General features: G+C 42.4%; 1 protein-coding gene across 3 annotated transcripts in view; it reads left to right on the forward strand.

Moving 5' to 3' along the window:
* Window positions 1–19495, forward strand: part of PAK1 (p21 (RAC1) activated kinase 1) — a 51395-nt gene that overhangs the window by 14904 nt on the left and 16996 nt on the right. Inside the window, exons 2-7 of one of the 3 annotated variants that reach the window (XM_075198596.1) lie at window positions 5651–5869; window positions 7228–7328; window positions 12728–12866; window positions 14282–14319; window positions 16718–16837; window positions 19015–19186. In XM_075198596.1, coding sequence (XP_075054697.1) covers window positions 5674–5869; window positions 7228–7328; window positions 12728–12866; window positions 14282–14319; window positions 16718–16837; window positions 19015–19186 — 766 coding nt within the window. In that variant the 5' untranslated portion in view covers window positions 5651–5673. Of the gene's footprint in view, window positions 1–5650; window positions 5876–7227; window positions 7329–12727; window positions 12867–14281; window positions 14320–16717; window positions 16838–19014; window positions 19187–19495 lie in introns of those variants that run through there. The other 2 variants (XM_075198598.1, XM_075198597.1) reach the window with 2 other exon arrangements.

A 19495-nucleotide genomic window follows, 5' to 3' on the forward strand; every position in this document is an offset into this window, starting at 1 on the left:
GGAAGCAGTACGTTTACAGACACGTCGACCCTGCAGCGAAAACGACAAGCGAACTCGTACATGTTTCCATTTTGGAAAAATACAGTAGAGATGTCTACGTCCACTGTGTCCTCTGTCACCACCTAACACTAGTCACACATCTTGGATTTGTGTGTTTTAAAAAAACAAAACAGAAAACCTGCTTTCGGATTCAGATGTAATCCTATGAGAAAAGATTGGCAGATCCTTAGTAGAATCGGACCCCGATGTAGCAGGTTATAGATCCTGGAGGGGGCTAAGTGATGTAATCCGTGGTTCTAGTCCCTGGCAGCAGTAACTCTGAGTCCTCCATACGACGATTGCAGTAAAACAAGGTTTGGCCCTGCAGTCTGTCCGCTGTGGGCAGCTGATGCTTCCTCCTCAGGGACTGCTCAGCCTCTTGGTCACCGATTTAGATGCAAATTGGTGCCTTGTTTGGGTAACTCTGTGCATCTGCCATCTGGTGTCCCCCAGGCCTGCAGGTGAGGGGTTTGTGTAGGATCCCTGGGGTCTGTTCTGCACTGAATATTTTATAAGCCACAAACCGCCCAGTGCTGCTGTATTCGCTGCTTGACTGTTTTTGTTTTAAGAGGACCCAATTTTTTTTTGTGCTCAATCTTCAGTCTTGGAGACTTGTACTTCAGTTGTTCTTTGATCCTATATTGTAGGAAATTAGCAAATAATCCAGATAAACTGCAGTACTGGTGACGCTGTCCTGAATATTTCACCAGTGTCAGTCGCCTTATAAATAAGCAACCAGTAAAGAAACATCACTAAGATTTTGTTATCTCTGCTCTGGGAGTTGAGGCCTTTTGAAAATGACTTGAAATGCTGCTGTATGTTCAGACTGCCCAATATCCAGTTTATTCACTGATTGTGTCCAGAATTCACTGCGGCATCTTGTACATGAATTGGTTCTCTAAGTGCACAGCGCTGATTGGGTAAAAAGTGTTTTAAAATAGAACAATGTTAAAGGGGGGGTCAGTTGATTCCTGAAAATACGTTGATTAAATCAAGATTATTTATTTATAGTCGTGGTCCTTAAAAATCAGTGCAACGCCTCATGAGGCATTAGTGACCCTCTTAGGGGCGTGGCGAGAGCATTATCGGGACCCGATTATTTAGAAGTGACTTGATTCTCTAATTGGGGAGCGATAGAGAGAGAACACTCAGTTTCGGAATGACCATTTGAGTCAGAGCATCTAATGCTGAGTGTGTTTTGGTTCCAAGGGGGAGAAGGTGAGATGCCAAAGGGGGGGACACAGTGTGTGGGGACTGAACAGGCTGTGGCTGGCCTGCATGTGAGTGAGGGGTGTGTGCAGCATGAGTGCTTGCTCAGAGAGTTGCCCAAGAGTTTAGGTTATCGCATTAAGTACAGTCTGGATTGATGCTTGGAGAGAGCCAGATACAGAAAGCATGTGAGTACGCTTATGTGGCCAAAATGGGGTAGAAGACCTAGTGAGAGCATGGTAACCCCAAAACATGAGAGAATGTCAGCTCTGAGGCCAAGTAATTACGGCTGACCTGTAATGTGATGTAACCAAATGGTCTGTGCTGAAGAGAGGTTGGAAAGTAAATAAATTTACCCCATTTATTATCTATCTGATGTACTGGCGTCTGTCTGTTTCATCACCGGTCATTGTACCCCGCTACCACCGCTGCATCTGCATAACACCCACCCTGTTTCCCAAATTTACCAATCCTCTTTACAGTAGAGGAGTTAAGATGCTGTGACCTTTTGAAAGATCCTAATGCAATATATAGAGCACAATAAAGATAAAAATAAAAATGATTATTCTGCTTTCTGTGTAATTTTACATTAGTATTAAATGAGAATAATATATTTTATATGGGATTTAAATGCTATTTTATGGACATATTAATCTCATGACCAGTAGTGATTGGTATAAATGTAATGGTATATATACTGTGCATTCAAGTAATACAAATAGATGCTTAATGGGGCTTCCCCAATTGAAATAGTACTGTGCCCCCCCTTCCCCCCTCCTCCATCTCTTATAAGACTCTGAGGATTCCTCCCGTGGGACTGTTTGTTGTAGGACTGCTGGGACAATGATAAATACAGCTGGTTTCTATTTAGCGGCACTGCGTGGGCTCTCCCCTCCTCCGGAGACACATAGGCAGGGTCAGCGGGGACCGGCAGAGGTTGGGACCTTGCTAAATACAATTAATTGTTGTGGGGAAGGTGGAAGGAATATTAATGTACTATAACCTTCTCTCGGTGGGTAAGAGGTATAGGTCAGATGTAGCTGGAACATGTTTCAGCACTCAAGCTTCTTCCTGAGGAGATTGTCACATGATTAGTGTTGGAGCCCTCCCTAAATGTACATGATGGCAGAGGGAATTGTGCTGAAAGAGGAGCGTTCCAAAGACCCCCTACCCACTACATGAGGGGACGGCAACCTGTTTCTATCAGTGTTCCGGCAAAAGTCTTTTCAAGCCCAGAAGTGCCAGAGTTGTGTGTGTGTATGTGGGATCATTTACCTTATGAGTCACTTTTACCTTTGCAGTCTGGCTGTACCGAAATGCAAAATGTAGGCTTAACCTCATGTATCAAACTCCCATTGTATTGTAAGCTTGTGAGCAGGGCCTTCTCACCTCTGTCTGTGTTACCCAGTTTGTTCATTAGTGTACTGTGTTTGTCCCCAATTGTAAAGCGCTACGGAGTATGTTGGCGCAATATAATGATGACATGTACGTGTGTATATAGATCTATCAGTGTGCTTATATGCGGTGGTATGCCATGCGCCACCACTTTTACTGTTTTGATCATAAAAATGACTAAATATCCTCTTTGACCACTGTGTATATTTATATATATATATTATTTATTTCTTATTATATCATTATAACATTAATAGTAGTGGGAACTACAGATAAGCGTTCATGTTATGCCACACAATAGTTGTGCCCCAGATCATGTCATGCCTCAAACCTGTGCTCTCCAGTTTTATTCCACATAGTTGTGCCCCTATTTCATGTTGAGCCTTCTAGTTGTGGCCCCCAGTTCCTCCTGTGCCTAATACTTACCTCTGGAGTGCGCATCTTTCATCCACGTGAGCTCAGTGGCGGATCCAGGGGAGGGCGATCGCCCCCCCTAGCAGGGGCTTGCTGCCGGCGGCTGCACAATATGTGCAGGTCCGCTCGGCAGTGACAGTGTGCTGCCCGGCTGCTCTGATTGTGTTTAAAACACAATCAGAGCAGCCGGGCAGCACATTGTCACTGCCGAGCGGACCTGCACATACTGTGCAGCCGCCGGCAGCCTTGAAGTCAAAAAGGGGGTGTGGCCTAAATCGCCCGGGGTAGGATACTTTTCTAGATCCGCCCCTGCGTGAGCTGCCTCACCAAAGCAGCCAAAGGTAACCCGAATGGAGCTGCTGGACAGAAGTGGTCGACGTGCCGCTTCTGGTACACGTGTCGGGGATTGCAGACCCCTGCACTACAGCCTAGGTCTCCTAGTTACTATGGAAGACACAGGACAGTTGACAAACTGTAAATCATTTAAAGTAGTTTTGTGTGGTTTTTTTTTTTTTTTTTTTTTTTTTTTTTTTATAAACAAACTTCAATATATCCTCTTACAACAGTTTTTTTTTTTTAGCTGGATTGCAGGTTTTACGACATATTGTCCATTGTTTCATCTTTTACTCCACCTCAGCAGGTTGCCCTATTACAATCAAAATGCTTCTCAAACAGAGCAGGCATAAGGTGACTGACGGCTTGGCAGACTTGCTTTGCAGCAATGCACATGGTGGATTGGTTGAATTATACCTGGGGGCGTGGCCAGTGATGCCTCTGCTTATTGACGTGTATCGGGTCTCATTAGGACACTGTCCTGAGGATGTGGTGGTCTGTAATGGGCTAGGAATGCTTTTCTTAGCAACGCAATGTCGGAGTAACACCGACCAATTGTGCCATGTTTCTTATCTGAAAGGTTCAGTTTAGGTGTTCTGACCAAGTAGTGAGTGGAAGCTTGTGATGGGCATCATTGATCCCTATGGAGAACAGACTGATTCATAGACCACGTGTGAGTGACCATAGGCAGAATAGAATGGTACACATTGCATCCATGACTGTGCTTTTGTGTATGTAGAACCAGCTCTTGTCGGTGGCCTTGTTGATGTATTGATGACAGTACTAGTAAGATGGGCTCTCTGTCCTCTTGTATAATAAATTTCACTTAAATAGTTTCTCCCATAACTGAGATGTTTGTTTATAAAGTTATTCCAGAAATAATACTCTGCTGGTGGGATAGTTGATCTTTCCCACTAAGGGTCGTGTCTTGTGTTTTTGTCACACAAGCGTAATGGGAGGAGTTAGTACAGTGCGGACTGACCTGTGCTCGTGCGTTTTACTGTCCAGTTACCAAGACTAAGATGGGCTGGTACATCTCTATCAACAGGGGGGTTTGTTTTAATATTAAGCAAAATATAATGGTTCCCTTCTATTGGTGTTTAAGATGTTCCTGGGGTGAATAATTCTGTCATACATCAGTCCAGTCTCATGTCCCTATGCAGATTGGTTACATCTGGGGAAGTTCACATTTATAGAACCTGCAGAGTGAATTTTAGTCATGTCTACAGTGAATGTGGGTGTCGGGTAATGTGCAGTAGTCTATTTTAGGAGCAATGTATGTGACTGGTTTTAGCTTTTTTGTGTGGTGGTTTTTTTTTTTTTTTTTTTTTTTTGCAGTAATTAAATTTAATTCTAGTGACTGTAGATGTACAAAAAAAAAAACTCCCTTCACAAATCTATCACTAGAAGGAAAGCTGTTTAATGTATAAACTATAGGTGTGTGTGTGTGAGAGAGACAATCTGGGTAGGATAAAGATGGATATGTTGAATATATTTAGAAAACGCAGACACAGTTTTTCTGATTTTTTCATATTGAGGTAAAATATTCATCATCATCATCATGAACATTTATTTATATAGCGCCAGCAAATGCCGTAGCGCTTTACAATTGGGAACAAACATTAATAAGACAATACTGGGTAATACATACAGACAGAGGTAAGAGAACCCTGCTCGCAAGTTTACAATAAAAATATTGGACGTTTCTGCCTCCGTAATAGTCGTTTTTACATCTTGATGGTCTGAAATGTTTCTTGCTAAGTTAATATTTGGCAGCTGTGATTGCAGATGTTTAATTGTAGTATTTATTCATTTTATATGTTGCAAAGGAGAGGTACAAACAATAGCAATATTGCTTTATATCAGGCCTGTCCAACCTGCGGGCCTCCAGGTGTTGTGAAACTACAAACCCCAGCATGCTTTGCCAGTAGACAACCTGTGGATAGCTGGAAGGGCATGCTGGGACTTGTAGTTTCACAACATCTGGAGGGCCGCAGGTTGGACAGGCCTGCTTTATATGATGTTATTTCCTATTTTATGGCCATTCATAAATATATAAACACGTTCCTTTAGAATGGTTGGACTCTTGCCCATATATGTAATGAGTTTTAGATTATTAATTTTTTAAATATGATTAAAAGCATTGGTTAATAGAAAGTTGTAACCCTGATTTTATTTATCCATTGTTTTGTATGTTGCATATTCTATTTGAGATAGTTCCTTTTATGTTTCTAACCGCGACCCTTCTCCTCTGACGCAGAAGCCGAGTGGAGACTGCTGAAGATGTCGGACAATGCTTTAGACATTGATGACCGCCCCCCAGCTCCGCCCCTGAGGAACACCAGCACGTTAATCGGGGCCAACGTCAAGGACGGGAACACTTTAAACCACGGCTCGAAGCCGCTGCCCCCGAACCCGGAGAAGAAAAAGAAAGCGGACCGACCCATGCGCTTCAAGATCCCCGGCACCGGAGAAAAAAGTACAACTTGTTCCTTCCCCATGTCTGTGTTTTAAAGCCGTGGTTAAGCAGCAAAATACTATTTACCTTAAAGGGGCCCCTCACCTTTTGGGGAACTCCGCACCATAATGTATAATCTCCTCTTCCTGGTCTACACTGTTACCTCAACTGAGAACTCCATGGATCCCGGGAGATCTTGTGATTTAAAAGTCTTTTGGACTTTGGACCTCAACACTTAATAGTTCCTTGGTTTATAAAGTATCTGCTGTGTTTTACCTCCTAGTCATACATGCTTGTTTCCTAATTCACTTTCACTACTTTAATGATCTACCTACCGGATCTGCACTAACCAGTCATACGACTTATTGAGTCTGCGTTTGACTGTGGTCCGAGCACCTCATTGTATATGGTCTTCTAATGGTTGTTACTGACGTCCCCGGTTTTGAAGTGGACGGATTGAACATCCTGTAGTCATTCCTTAGATTGTCTTTATTTCCCTGTCCACTTCATCTCCTCCTTGTTCCCCGTTTTGGAGATTGAATGCAATAGGAGCTCTGTCTGTAGGGAAACTCCCTGAACGTTTGAGCTTTACAGTAAAGTAACTTCCCTAAATGTACAGGAATAAGTATGGTCAGCCACACTTCTCAGAAAGTGCTTACTGTCTATACATAACCAATCCTCAGGCTGCTCTCAGTGTAATATAATATTGTCACTATACTTCCATATTTCTACATGAAACCCTCTCCCTGGCTGTTTAGATCTCCTATCTCGCTATATCCACACAGTCCCCTTCCTGACATCAATGCAATAATAAATAAGCCGAGTGATGATCTTTGGTTTATTGGTTAAACTGAGGAGTGCAGGATTTAGGCAGTGTACACGCTACAGAAAATTTCTCCCAATGCGTTATAGTTAGCGATTTTACCAGCAACTGAAAGTCCCGATCAGCAGCTGATTCATGTGCACACACTATACACGTTCTACACGATTTACCATCAGATCTGTGCTCTTCATCTGTCATAACCATCGGCTGAAAAGATTGTGACTCTGCACAATCCATAGGGATCTATGGACACTGCTGGTCCTGAGTGTGTACACACTGCAGGATTGGAACAATGTTGTTCCATCATTTACAGAGATTTTCAGTCCAGTTTATAAAATGAAACGGTACAATGTGCTCTGGAACGATAATCGTTCATCATTTGCTGCGTACGCACTGTGATATCGGGCCGAACGGTCGTTTATTATGTGATTGGTCCGATAGTCGGCTGAAAACCCTGTAGTGAGTACCCAGCATAAGTGCATGCATGTTAGCCATTCTGTCTCATTGGGAGCCGTACCACTTCCTTGTCTTATAATGTTTTTGGTTTCTGTTACAGCCAACAAAAAGAAAGAGCGGGAGAGGCCGGAGATCTCCCTGCCCTCGGACTTTGAACACACAATTCACGTTGGCTTTGATGCTGTGACCGGAGAGTTCACTGTGAGTCCAGAAGTGCTGCTGGGGGGGGGAAGGGGGTGAGAGGATATTGGGGCAAATTCTTACAGTGCATCAAATGTAGAACATGTTCTAGGATGTGAATATGTAAAGTCTTGTAAGCTTCATTCAATATCTGCAGTTCTAGAGCCTACGAGCTTGGCCATCACCCGCTGTACCTGCAAGTCCTTTGTTCGAGCGCATTGATTTCTGCACGGCTGTCTCTTTACTTGGTGTGCTGGTAATCTTATAACGTGTTAGTTACACATTAACTCTGTAGCTTTGGAAATGTCTGGAATCATGCTTTTCATACGATGCAATGCAGACTTTAGCTGGCATTGTTTTCATTTGGCTTAAACACCACTAAACCCCCAGGTCCCAGTCTTTTGTCTTTCCAGATTGTTAAAAAGTAAAATGGGGTTAAGCATTTCTTTCATTAGACAGCTGAGTCCACCTCCCATGTCTTTAGGATACTGTTCTAGGTGGATATGATACAAAAGGCTCTAGTTGCAAAGCATAGCACGTCAGTTATGTTTGCTGTGACATCAACAGCCCGGCCACAAATCTGCAGACCGAGCAAAGCATTTGTTGCCTTGACTGACAAGTCTTTATATCCCATCAGCTCTGTCTTTGCACTACTGTAAAATAGAGAAGCACCACCTTCTTGAGCAAAGGCTAGAATTGACACCACGGTGGACAGATTTAGGTAGCCACAAACAAGTCTGTACCATGTATATTATCTAGCTACCTTGTGCACAGGCTTTCATATGTGGTAAGAGCTGGGTATTAAATATTCTCTGTACAGCGCTTCATAGTATGTAAGTGCTATATAAATGTCAGTAAGTGGTTTTACATGTCCTTTAATTTGTTCCCCTGTTGAATTTTTTTTAAATGCAGTTATAGGTGAGTTAAAACATTAATCAGAACACATTTTACATAATACATATAAATATCCATTGTTGGTTACAGTGATCTGGCTTTGTCACTGGGGTTTCCCTGTTAGAACCCTTAAGTCTAGTAAGACTCTAGCCTCTCTACCCTATTAAAACATGCTTACCGACCCTATGATATTGCAGCCAGTATAGGCACTTGGCCCAATGGTGCAGTGTGTGCGGTCTTTATCGGCTGCAATGTCCGACGATCCGGTCATTATCGGCATATTAGTAAACTCGATGGGAAGATCACTGCAGATTATTATTATTATTATTATTATTATTATTATTATCATCATCATCATTTATTTGTTAGGCGCCACAAGGTTTCCGCAGCGCCGTACATAATGCAAACAGGAGACCATACAGGGTGACATAGTACAGAGCAATAAACACAAAGTAGCAATACTTCAGAACTCCGGGCAGACATATGAGCGAAGATGGAGTAGAAGAACAGGTATGGAGACAGGAGGGGAGAGGGGCCCTGCTCATACGAGCTCACATCCTAAGAGAGGGTGGACAAACAGGCACAGGAGGGAGCCATTAAAGTAAGGGAGAGAAAGGCGGGGCTGGTGGAGAGAGGGGAGAACGAGAGAAGGATGTTTGCGAAGGTGCAACAGGGTAAGGGTTAAGTGGATTGTTGGTAGGCTTTGAGGAACAGGTGAGTTTTGAGTGCCCGTTTGAAGGGGCACAGACTGGGTGAGAGACGGATGGAGCGAGGGAGGTTGTTCCAGTGGAGGGGGGGCAGCTCGGGAGAAGTCTTGGATTCTGGAGTGGGAAGAGGTGATCAGAGTGGAGGAGAGGCGACAGTCATTGGCCGAGCGCAGGGAGCGGGCAGGGGTGTGAATGGTGAGGAGGTTGGGGATATAGGGGGCAGTAGACTGGGAGAGGGCTTTGTAAGTGGTGGTGAAGAGCTTGAAAAGGATCTTGTAGGGGAAGGGGAGCCAGTGTAAGGCAAGGCAGAGAGGGGAGGCGGGGGAGGAGCGGCGTGAGAGGAAGAGGAGTCGGGCAGCCGCATTGAGAACAGAGCGAAGGGGGGCGAGGTGGGAGAGGGGGAGGCCAGTAAGGAGAAGGTTGCAGTAGTGCACTTAGCCATTACCTGGACTGTGCCGTTATCTTCTGACCGGTCGGACGTCTCCGGTCATACCACAAGTGTCCCAAGTGGTTGGATCTCGCCTAATTCTGGAGGATCTTTGGTTGCCGAACTCGCTGACTATGTGAAAATAACAATGGTCGGCACAATGGCTAAGTGCATTTTCCCTATGTTAACCACCAGCACTAGATATAGTCCGTCCAATCTGCTACCAAAAAGAAGCCTCTTCGTGCTCTGACAAAAAGAAAATATATATGATTCACTGGGGTAAAAAAGTTTTTTTCCCCTGTGTAACAGAATTGCGGCAGTAGGGTGAGCATTCTGTCCTGAAGGGGTTAAACACTTTTTGGACATGAAGGGGTTAAGACCATACGAGCAAATCTAAAATGCCAAAACAAGCACCGATTGGTCATAAAATAAAACAACCGAGAGAGACTGCAAAACGTTGTGTGTATTTCTGTCTAGCTGAAAACTCTTTACTTAATGTCCTTTTTATTCAAATGTTTTCCCCCATACATCGTACTTTTAAAGATTTTGGTTAAAACCTCCCCAAAAAACAGTTTTGTGTATTTTTAATGACGGAAACGACTATACCGTAGATAATGGAATAATAAATAGATGCTTTAGAGGGTGTGTTGCAGAGAATTGAGCTGTGATTGAATGGTCCTTGTGTTCAGCTTTGGTTTCCTCTGAGAACTCCGCGTCTCTCTGCCTGGCAGAAGCCGATCCTTTGTGCGGTAAACAAAGCCGTCACATGTGGTACTTCTGTCTTCCCAAACTCCTAATAACTCTCGCACCTTCACCGCTTTTGCATCTGTTCCCCAAGGTCTTGATAGTGAAATCTTAGTGCCTGCTTGTTCCAGAAAGCAAACCTTTAATTCTCTCCTAGGTTCACCATCCGACCTCTATAAATCACATTGGCTGCAGCGTTCTGAGAACCAACCAGTAGCTTCACCTGCACGATATGATCATGCTGTATGCAGGCTGGTGTCACAAGCTCGCGATCGATATCGTATGATAAGCGGTCAATGTACTAAAATAACAGCGTTGTTTATACTTGTCGGTTTAGCTCTCGGCTGAATGTTTTCTATGTAAGTTCCACAAACGTGTCTAGCAGATTGCTTTAGAGTGTAAGCCCAGTGGGCGATGTTTCTATGAAATGAACTATTTGCCATCATTCCGTATATCAATATATATTGTGAAGTCTGTTAATTTAATGTTCTAGTTGGAGTATTAAAAAAAAGTCATGTTAAATCAGTGGATCCCAAACTTTCTCACTTCGAGGTACCCTTAGGGTCTCAATTTTTTCAAGGCACCCCTTAGCCAAAATAATTACTAAATAGTCCCCCGCCTTGCTTACTACTGGCCCTGGTGCAATATGTTCCATCAGCCTTTCCACAATCTCTCTGTAGTTTTCTCAAATAGGCTTAGCCAGTGTCTGGTCTGCATGGGAGGAAATTCTCCCCCCAACCAAAGCTTCAGCTGCACTTTCTCAGATTCTAATAAAGCAGCTTGTATAATGTCTACTGAACCATTATGCTCAGCTAATTACATTAAATATTCGTTCAGTCATCCTCATCCCTCGAAAGTTGTGACCCTAGAAATAACGAAGGTGACAGAAATCGTTAAAGAAAAAATAAATAAATCTAAGCTCAAGCAAAAGTTCCCGATGCAGGAAGAAAAATTTCAAGTACGTCCCTTCTTAAAAGGGAAAGTAAATTCCCCTAATTACATGGGTTTCCCGTAGCTCTGCTGCAATGTTTTCCTCTCCCAGTAGGGAAAGTCCGCTGACAAAGTTTACTTTACTTATTTGGAGAGTTGGCCGCACACATGGTGATGTCATTTCATGTGAGTAATAAATCACTTAATCTTTGTGGAGATAGCAGTACATGGAAAGGAAAAGCTGCCAGCCATGGAATGCTGAGTTCTCTTTGAAGTCGAGACCAGCTGCAAGTTACAAGTGCACTGAACTGCACATGTCACTGTTTGTGGGCAGGACGCCTTGTGATCTTCCATGTAGGGCAGAGGTGCAATCTTTTATGATATTGGGTAATATATTAAAGAGCAATGAAAATATATATATATATATATATATATATAATATATATATATATTTTTTTTTTTATTCCCCCCCCCCTTCACTGAATCAATAGACCTGACCTTGGGACCAATGTCCATTACTTTTTCTGACTTGCATCCAATGTTTCTCAGTATCTTTTAAATAGAACTGAGGATCTGTCCGGTAAGATAGCTGATTGGAGGGCGAGAGGCCAACTGCGTATCTAATCCTGGGTGTTCTGGGGTTAAATCTGAAACAACGAGCGTTTTCTGTCTTAACGACAGTAAATGTTTGCCCCATCACAATGCTGAATAATGATAGTATTAAATACCTAACAGGTGGATTCCAGCTGGCTGAGTCATGTCTCCTGCAAGACTGACTAGATTAACTGACACTGTGCGTGTTTGGCTGTTTGAGCTTTTTGATCAGTGACTGCAGACCTTTTGGTACTTGTGTAAGTGCCTGCCGGAGGCACATTGAGTTAGTTATTTACTATTTATCCAAGACTGTTGGACTGTCATAAAGTGGACCTGTCACCAGGAGGAGGGGTGCAATGTTCCCCCTATGCCACTTATATGCTAAACTGCCTGTAAGGGCAGCTCTATTGACCCTTTGCCTTTCCCCCTCCTCTATCCTCCTCTTCCTGCCAGAAGCAACTGGAAAAGTTGGAGCTGAAGAGGCACTGCTCCGCCTGCTTGACTATACTAATAAATTAAACAAGCAGAATTATTTATTATTATTAATAATAATAATAATAATAATAATAATAATAATATTTATTACTATTTATTTATATAGCGCCACTAATTCCACAGCGCTGTACAGAATTATTCCTCTACGGTGCTTGCCACTGATGCTGTTTAGCGGATTGAGCTGACTGGTGGTTAGAGGAATGAGTTGTGTGATTGGGTTTATTTTATAACTTGGTACTTGGAAAAGCTGCTCTTTTTGGATTTAAATAAATAAAAATAAAACCCCCAAGTTGCCTCTTGGTTGATAGGTCCCCTTTTTATACTCTTGATATAAATGGACACTATTAGGGGTATTCAATTGTTAGCGTTAACGCTGAAAAACGAGCGCTCAAAAAATATTACCGTTTATATGGTAATATTGCGCGCGAAAAGCGTTAATACGGTAGTTTACTCGTGAAATTTCAGCTCGCAGCGAGCTGAAATTCCGTGAGTAATTACCGTATTAACGCTAAGATTTTTTGAGCGCTCGTTTGATAGCGTTAACGCTAACAATTGAATACGCCCCTATCGGTCTTTATGCCCCTCTATCCTTCTATGCTTCCTGCATTAACCCTTCCATTCCTGTGCAGGGAATGCCGGAACAATGGGCGCGGCTGCTGCAGACGTCTAACATCACCAAATCGGAGCAGAAGAAGAACCCGCAGGCCGTCCTGGACGTGCTTGAGTTTTATAACTCCAAGAACAGCCAGAAGTACATGAGCTTTACAGGTAAAAGAAAACCAATGAGATGTTTTTGTACTTACCATTTTTCCTTGGTTTGTTTCTTTGCACTTTTTTTTAACTATTTATTATGCATTGTCACAGACTACCATGGCAACAGGCGCATGATGTAATGAGCAGAGATGCTATGGAATGCCCCTCTGAGCTCGCATGTAGAGAGATTTTGAAAAGGAGATAATGATTTGTAGGAGGGTAGCTAAGAACATGACTTATCAAATGCATGCTTAAAAGCCTATGTGTGATTGCTGCTGTAATACAATGATTAACCAAATAAGACTATTCACAGGCAGTTGTTTAATATGATTTTTTTTTGGGGCAAACTTAAGAATACGAAGCAGTCGTCTACTCTTGTAATTATTTGGTGTGTGTAGTCGACCCTACGTGTTGGGGGCTGCCATTTTTTGCAGGCTAAATCTATTTTCAGCCTAACCATTTACCAGGAACTAGTGAACACCTCTGAGGCATAAGGCTCAAAGTGCCTCACTGATCCCACTTGTTTCTAGTAACTGGATGGGCTGCTTACGAGTGGCTCAGCCCCCAAATACAGCTACCTCCCCTGTGTGACATTCCACCCATTACCTACCGCACACTCAGCCTATTGCTCTGTGCCTGTCTGTCAGCAGTTTCTATACTCGGCCAGACGCTGCTGATAAGCCGCCCGCTCTCTGTGCACTGGGGATTTTTACAAGCCAAGCAATAGATTGTAATTGTTTCCGATATGAGTCATGGACGTCCTCGCTCCGGATCTATCCCAGTGCTGCTCCCTGCACGACCTCAGACGTGTCTGCATTGTTTGCTTTGGCGTGACTCGCTGTTGCTGACTCTGCTACTGTGGTTCCCCGGCAGCGATGTGTTGTCAGGGCTGACAGCCCTACAATCCTCTGTCACTGTAGATGGAGCTTGTGTATTGCTGTCCGGAGCTTAGTGCCGTATAATGTCAAAATTATCCAAATAATAAAGGGCCGAAAAATCATCCACCCACTCGGACATCTGCCCTCCCCAGGCAGCTTATCAATAAGCATCGGATATTTATAGCAGTTTAATTGTTGCAGCTCAGCCTCGTCCATCATTCGTCTGACTGTGAGGACAATTATCTAGAAGATAAAGGGGGGTGCATCTCACTTTTTGGTTAATAGTTTCATTAACACATTTATTACAGTGAGGATACAAAAATGCAAGCAAATGCAAGATACAGTGTATGTGTATATAAACAGGGAAAGAGAATGGCTCTCGCAGGACTTTATAATATAGGGGTTCCAGGTGGGAACCCAAATACTGACATATGACAAAAGTCACTTTGGATTTTTAAACAGGCGTCATATTTAATATTAGATGTGTAGATCTCTCACTTTGCACAGTCACCAGGACATGTCCTTTTAATAATCACTCTTGTTTATCCGCAGATAACACGCTTGATGTCTATGGGTCATCGGTGAGCTTGGTAAGTTGTTGATATTTTATTTTCAAGCCATATTTAAAGATAGTCTAAAAATACCTTCAAAATCAGGAAGTTGTGTATTCTATGCAGCCAGCTCGGACAAATGGCAGGATTTAGGGTGCCGATACGCCAAATAGAATGACTGCTTGCACCTAAGTTTTTAGCAGTCCGATCTATTGATGTCAATAGATGCACATCTGTCCCGATTCGTCAATAGATCCTGACTGTCCTGTACGTTTTTTATTTTTTTTGTTGACATCTAATCATCGAGTCTGTGATCAATTTAATCTTGTGACCACATAACAGATTTTATTTTGCAATAATTTATTATTACAAATAGACGTGTGTGAAAAGTAAGTACACCCCATGAGTCAGTAGCTCATAGAACCTTTGACAGCAACAAGTTGAAGAAATAGTGTCCTGTAGAAGTTTAGTGATCTCTTGCATCGTATTTGAGTAATTTGGGTTGACTCCTCCTTACTTTAGGTCAGCGATGCACGAGAGCATTGGTTCCTGCTCGGCCCTCTCCAGGTCCCACGGCACCGTTCAATGGAGATTAAGGTGTGGACGTTGAGTTGTTCATTCCACCCCTCATTCTTCTGTTGCTGGTTGGCTTAGGATCATTGTCCTGTTGGATGGTCCAGGGTCAGCAAAGTTTCTGTTGCATCGGTGGTCTCACATTTCCCTCTAGAATACTGTGAGTCCACCAATGATAGTGAGTTGTCCAGGTCCTGTGCAAAACGCCACGTTTTCAAAGGTTCTTGTGATCATACATTGTTTTGGTCTTGTGGTATTTTATTTTTTTTGCAGAGAAAAAAGGAGTTTTTTCCTGGATACCCTTTCATTAAAGCCATGCTTGTTCCATCTGTTTGTTGATGGTATACTCGTGAACGTTAACACGTACCTTGGTGACAAAGGTCTGTCGATTCCTGGACGTAGGTTTTGGGTTCTCTGCGATTTCTCAGAGCATCCTATGATTTAATCTATGGGTGAATTTGCCGGACTTCTGTGAATAGTAGCAGCTACCTTCAGTGTACTGTAAATAACCTGGCTCGCTATAGGATGATGGACTTCAAATTGGTTGTAAATGGCCGTATAACCTTTTCCAGTCAAAATGAGCAGCAACAATTACTCCTATGAGATCTTTGCAGATGTCTTTTCTGTAAAACCAGAAGGCACTAGACGGAGCTGCCAAAGGTTCTGCTTTTATATAGACGTAGTTCCTGATTCTCATGACGTGCACCTGCCTCCAATCACCTTCTCATTTAGGGGTGTACTTACTTTTTCACACCTTGCATCTTCATATTGCCTTATTTTTTGTTGAATAAATGACAAAGTCCAATATATTATGTGTTCTTTCTCGCATAGACTTAGATAAAATCTTAAGACTTGGTGAGAACTAGATGGATTGTTAATTATGTCTATAAAAACTCCACCGTGGAAGAGGGTGTATTTACTTTTTCATGTGTCTGTAAATTGACCTTTTAGCCTATTCCATGACAATATTTCAGGCTATCAAACGAGATCTCTAAACAAGAGATCTTCTGTCATTCGTGTTACTATGGTTCATCTTTCTTGGCTACGTGAGATCCTGTATATTTCTCGCACACGTTTGGGTGCTGACTGTTAACTGCTATCGGCACATTTGGGAATAATTTGAGCATTAACCGTTTTATATTTCTGGAATTGTCGGAGACTACGCTCCACGTCTGTTCACCACAGAAACTTGGCAGCCCCTGCTGTGTGTGTGTTTATAACGAACATCGTGTGTCCGGGGAATTCTCGTTTCATGAATTAATCTTAATGGAATCTTCATGACCAGATCATCTTTATTGTGTTTCGCTTACAATTTATATATAGTCCTTGGTATGAATGAATTCTAATAAACTTCTTTAACCCCATATATATATTTATATGTATGCCAAATAGCCAGTTATGTCTCCTAATCCTAAAATACATGTTGGTTTCTAAAACAGCAGTAATTATTAGATGGCTGCAAAGCTTGTTCCTTGCTGCAACAATTCATATGTAACGTTACCGTGAAACCAAATTACTGACTGCGCTGAAATGGCGTGGCTAAAATGTGACCCCTATTCCTTTGCAGTACCCCACTTGCTTGTGAACAACCCCTGATCTGACTCTACAATGGGGTCAAAAAACGTCAGATACGGTCGGATAAAAACACACACAAGTTGTGCGCAGTACAGAGCCTAATTCTGACGTGCAAATACTCACGTCCAACTATGATAAATAATCAGCCCCTTTAAAGTGTGGCGTTCACTACTGAATTATAAACTACCCACATATTGATCGCTGTGCAGTAAATCGCCATTTAAAAGTTTTGATTTCAGGTATTTTTATGATATTATATAAAGTTTTAATTCTAATATTTTATCGGTAGAATTCAAAGCCGGTGTCTGAGACCCCGGATGTGCCCTCCGTTTCTGAAGATGAAGATGAAGACGAGGATGAACAAACTCCCCCTCCTGTTCTGGCCCCACGTCCCGACCATACAAAATCAGTATGTATACCGGTGACTGATATCAATGTAATCTGTCTAAATCTACCACCTCTACATTATTGTCAATCTCTGAGCATTTCACCCAGGATAGTAGATGGATCAAACCTTCTACATAGGAAAACTGGAGGTGTTGCCCATAGCAACCAATCAGATTCCAGCTGTCGTGTTCTAGAATGAAGTAGAATCTGGTTTCTATGGGCAACGGCTTCTCTTTTCTTTGTGTAGAAGGTTTGATAAATCTACCGCTAGTCTAGGTAGAAGCGTTTTTTCCTTTTGTTAAATTGTCCTTTTACTATTCATGATTACATCTGTTACGTCAGCTCTCCCACAGTGGTCCTAAACCTTTCGTGGGAGACACCTCCCTTGTCATATAAAGATATTGATCTATTTTTTTTTTTGTAATACACTAGTGTTAAAGCATTGTGATAAGTAAAGTTTTTATATTTTAAAAGCAGCCAAATGTTAGTGAAAAATACTTTGCATTTGAATTATAAACTACCCACATACTGATCGCTGTGCAGTAAATCGCCATTTAAAAGTTTTGATTTCAGGTATACACTACATTTTTACGATATTAAAGCATCTAATGTAGTTCCTTCATGTTTCCCGCACCTTTTTAAGATGCCAATACTTTGTGAATAACAGCTTTGCAGAAATTCCACTTGTTGGACAGTCCTACCTTAAAGGAGAACTCCACCTAAACAAATTCTATAGCCTCCTATCCTTACCACAGTTTTGCTAGCTGTGGAGTTGGTGGATGTTGTCTGAAAAACAAAATTTGTATGGAATTCTCCTGTAACCTTTTACACATAAGTTTAACAGTATAGTAAAGAACCCCCCCACCTTGTGACATCACTGATGTCTCATTCTCTCTTGCAGTCTTGCAGCGCTGCTGTTTAGAAGCACAAGTGGTGTTAATTCTGTATTGTATTTATATATGCCTGTGTGACATTTTGGGTATCAGAAGTGCCACGTTTGCTAATATTGATACAAGACTGTACAAATTGTGACGCAATCCCTGCACGTAGCAGAATACTGACTATGTCTGGTAGGATATCCTAGTAGAAGGAGCTGACAATGTACAGTGCAGACGTCTCTCCCCAATCTGTGTTTGTTTATGAAGCATAATTAGAAGGGAGCAAACAGAAAATTGTAGGTGTTGGGATTACAAAGTGCACACGATATGTAAACTCTTCCTGCTCGTTGGGGTCTGTGCACGTTAATATCCCTTCATGAAACGGCAAAGTAGGTTTCTAGTGTTTACGTCTGTCTGGGAAGCGTCTCTGGGTCCTAGCTCTCAAGGGCTTTGATTCGTTCACTGAGCCTGTCCAAGAAATCGTCATCATTTATTTATATAGCGCCAGCAAATACCATAGCGCTTTACAATTGGGAAGAAACATTAATAAAACAATACTGGGTAATACATACAGACAGAGAGGTAAGAGAACCCTGCTCGCAAGCTTACAGTCTATGGGACAATGGGAGTTTGAAACACAAGGGCATGAAATGCTTTTGAATAATTTCCTTAGAGCAGTGATCCACCCAATACTTAAACTCAAAAAAATCCTGATTGGCCGATAACTCTGTGATGTATTCTCCTGGCTCCACCCACAAATAGCTGCTCACTAGGTGAAGGTGACGGAGGCAGTTTCGTCCTCCTTTTAGCGTTATGAGCGTTTCTTAAAGAGCTCTGCTCATGATAGGCTGATTATTGGGAAAGGTACTGCAGATAATTATTAAAGATCTGTTTATTAACATGGTGCAAATACCACCCAAGCGCTGTAAGCTATGGCCACCAAACCATAATGTAAGTGAGGGGAACGAGAACAGATCCGTTGCTGTGGGTCACATCTTGGACTTGTTTAATAAAAAGATGCAAATAGTCTGAGTATCGAAATCCTGCATTATTTTCATGTCAACGACTTCTGTCTTGGGTCTGTTTTACTGCCGTAAACGACCTGAATGTCCTTGTTTCCAGACTGAAACAGTTGCTCTCCTTTCTAGACCTGTTTGTTTTCATTGTGTGTATAATGGTTTTGCTAATCCACCTGACCATATAGCGAAGGACATCCAGCAGGCTCTATCACTTGTCTGCCTGTAGACATTGAGAACACCTCCTCTGTAATCTTCTTCTGTGTGTCCGAGCCAGAGGTGACCGCTGCGTTTGTGCGTTTCAGATCCACACCATCTCCGTCATCCTGCCGACACCGCCGGTTAAGGATGAGCCCACTCCGCTACCTTCAGAGCCGTCAGAAAACAGCGCGTCTCCCCTAGAGGCCATGGCAAAAAACGCGGAGAAAGCCAAGAAGAAGCCCAAGATGTCTGATGAAGAGATCCTGGAAAAATTGAGTATGTCCCTATTTAATTTCGCGTTTCGTATGTCCCCCTGTTTTTTGTTTTGTAGACTGAACCAATATTTAAAGATACTGCTCGTCTGTTGACTTTGTGCCAGGGATGCTACTGAGGCGTGAGGCACTGTTTGCCTTATACCTCAGTAATGTCACTGTTTCCTAGAAAATTAAGGTTTTTGTTTGTTTTGGTTTTTTTGTGACTATTGACCCAAAATGTCTGCCTCCGCTGTATACATGCCGACTTATTATACATCTGGGGAAGGCTGGCTGTAATATACACGTATGCCATTAATTCCAAAGTCTACTT

This window comes from Mixophyes fleayi, chromosome 2 (assembly GCF_038048845.1).
Source record: "Mixophyes fleayi isolate aMixFle1 chromosome 2, aMixFle1.hap1, whole genome shotgun sequence".
NCBI lineage: Eukaryota > Metazoa > Chordata > Amphibia > Anura > Limnodynastidae > Mixophyes > Mixophyes fleayi.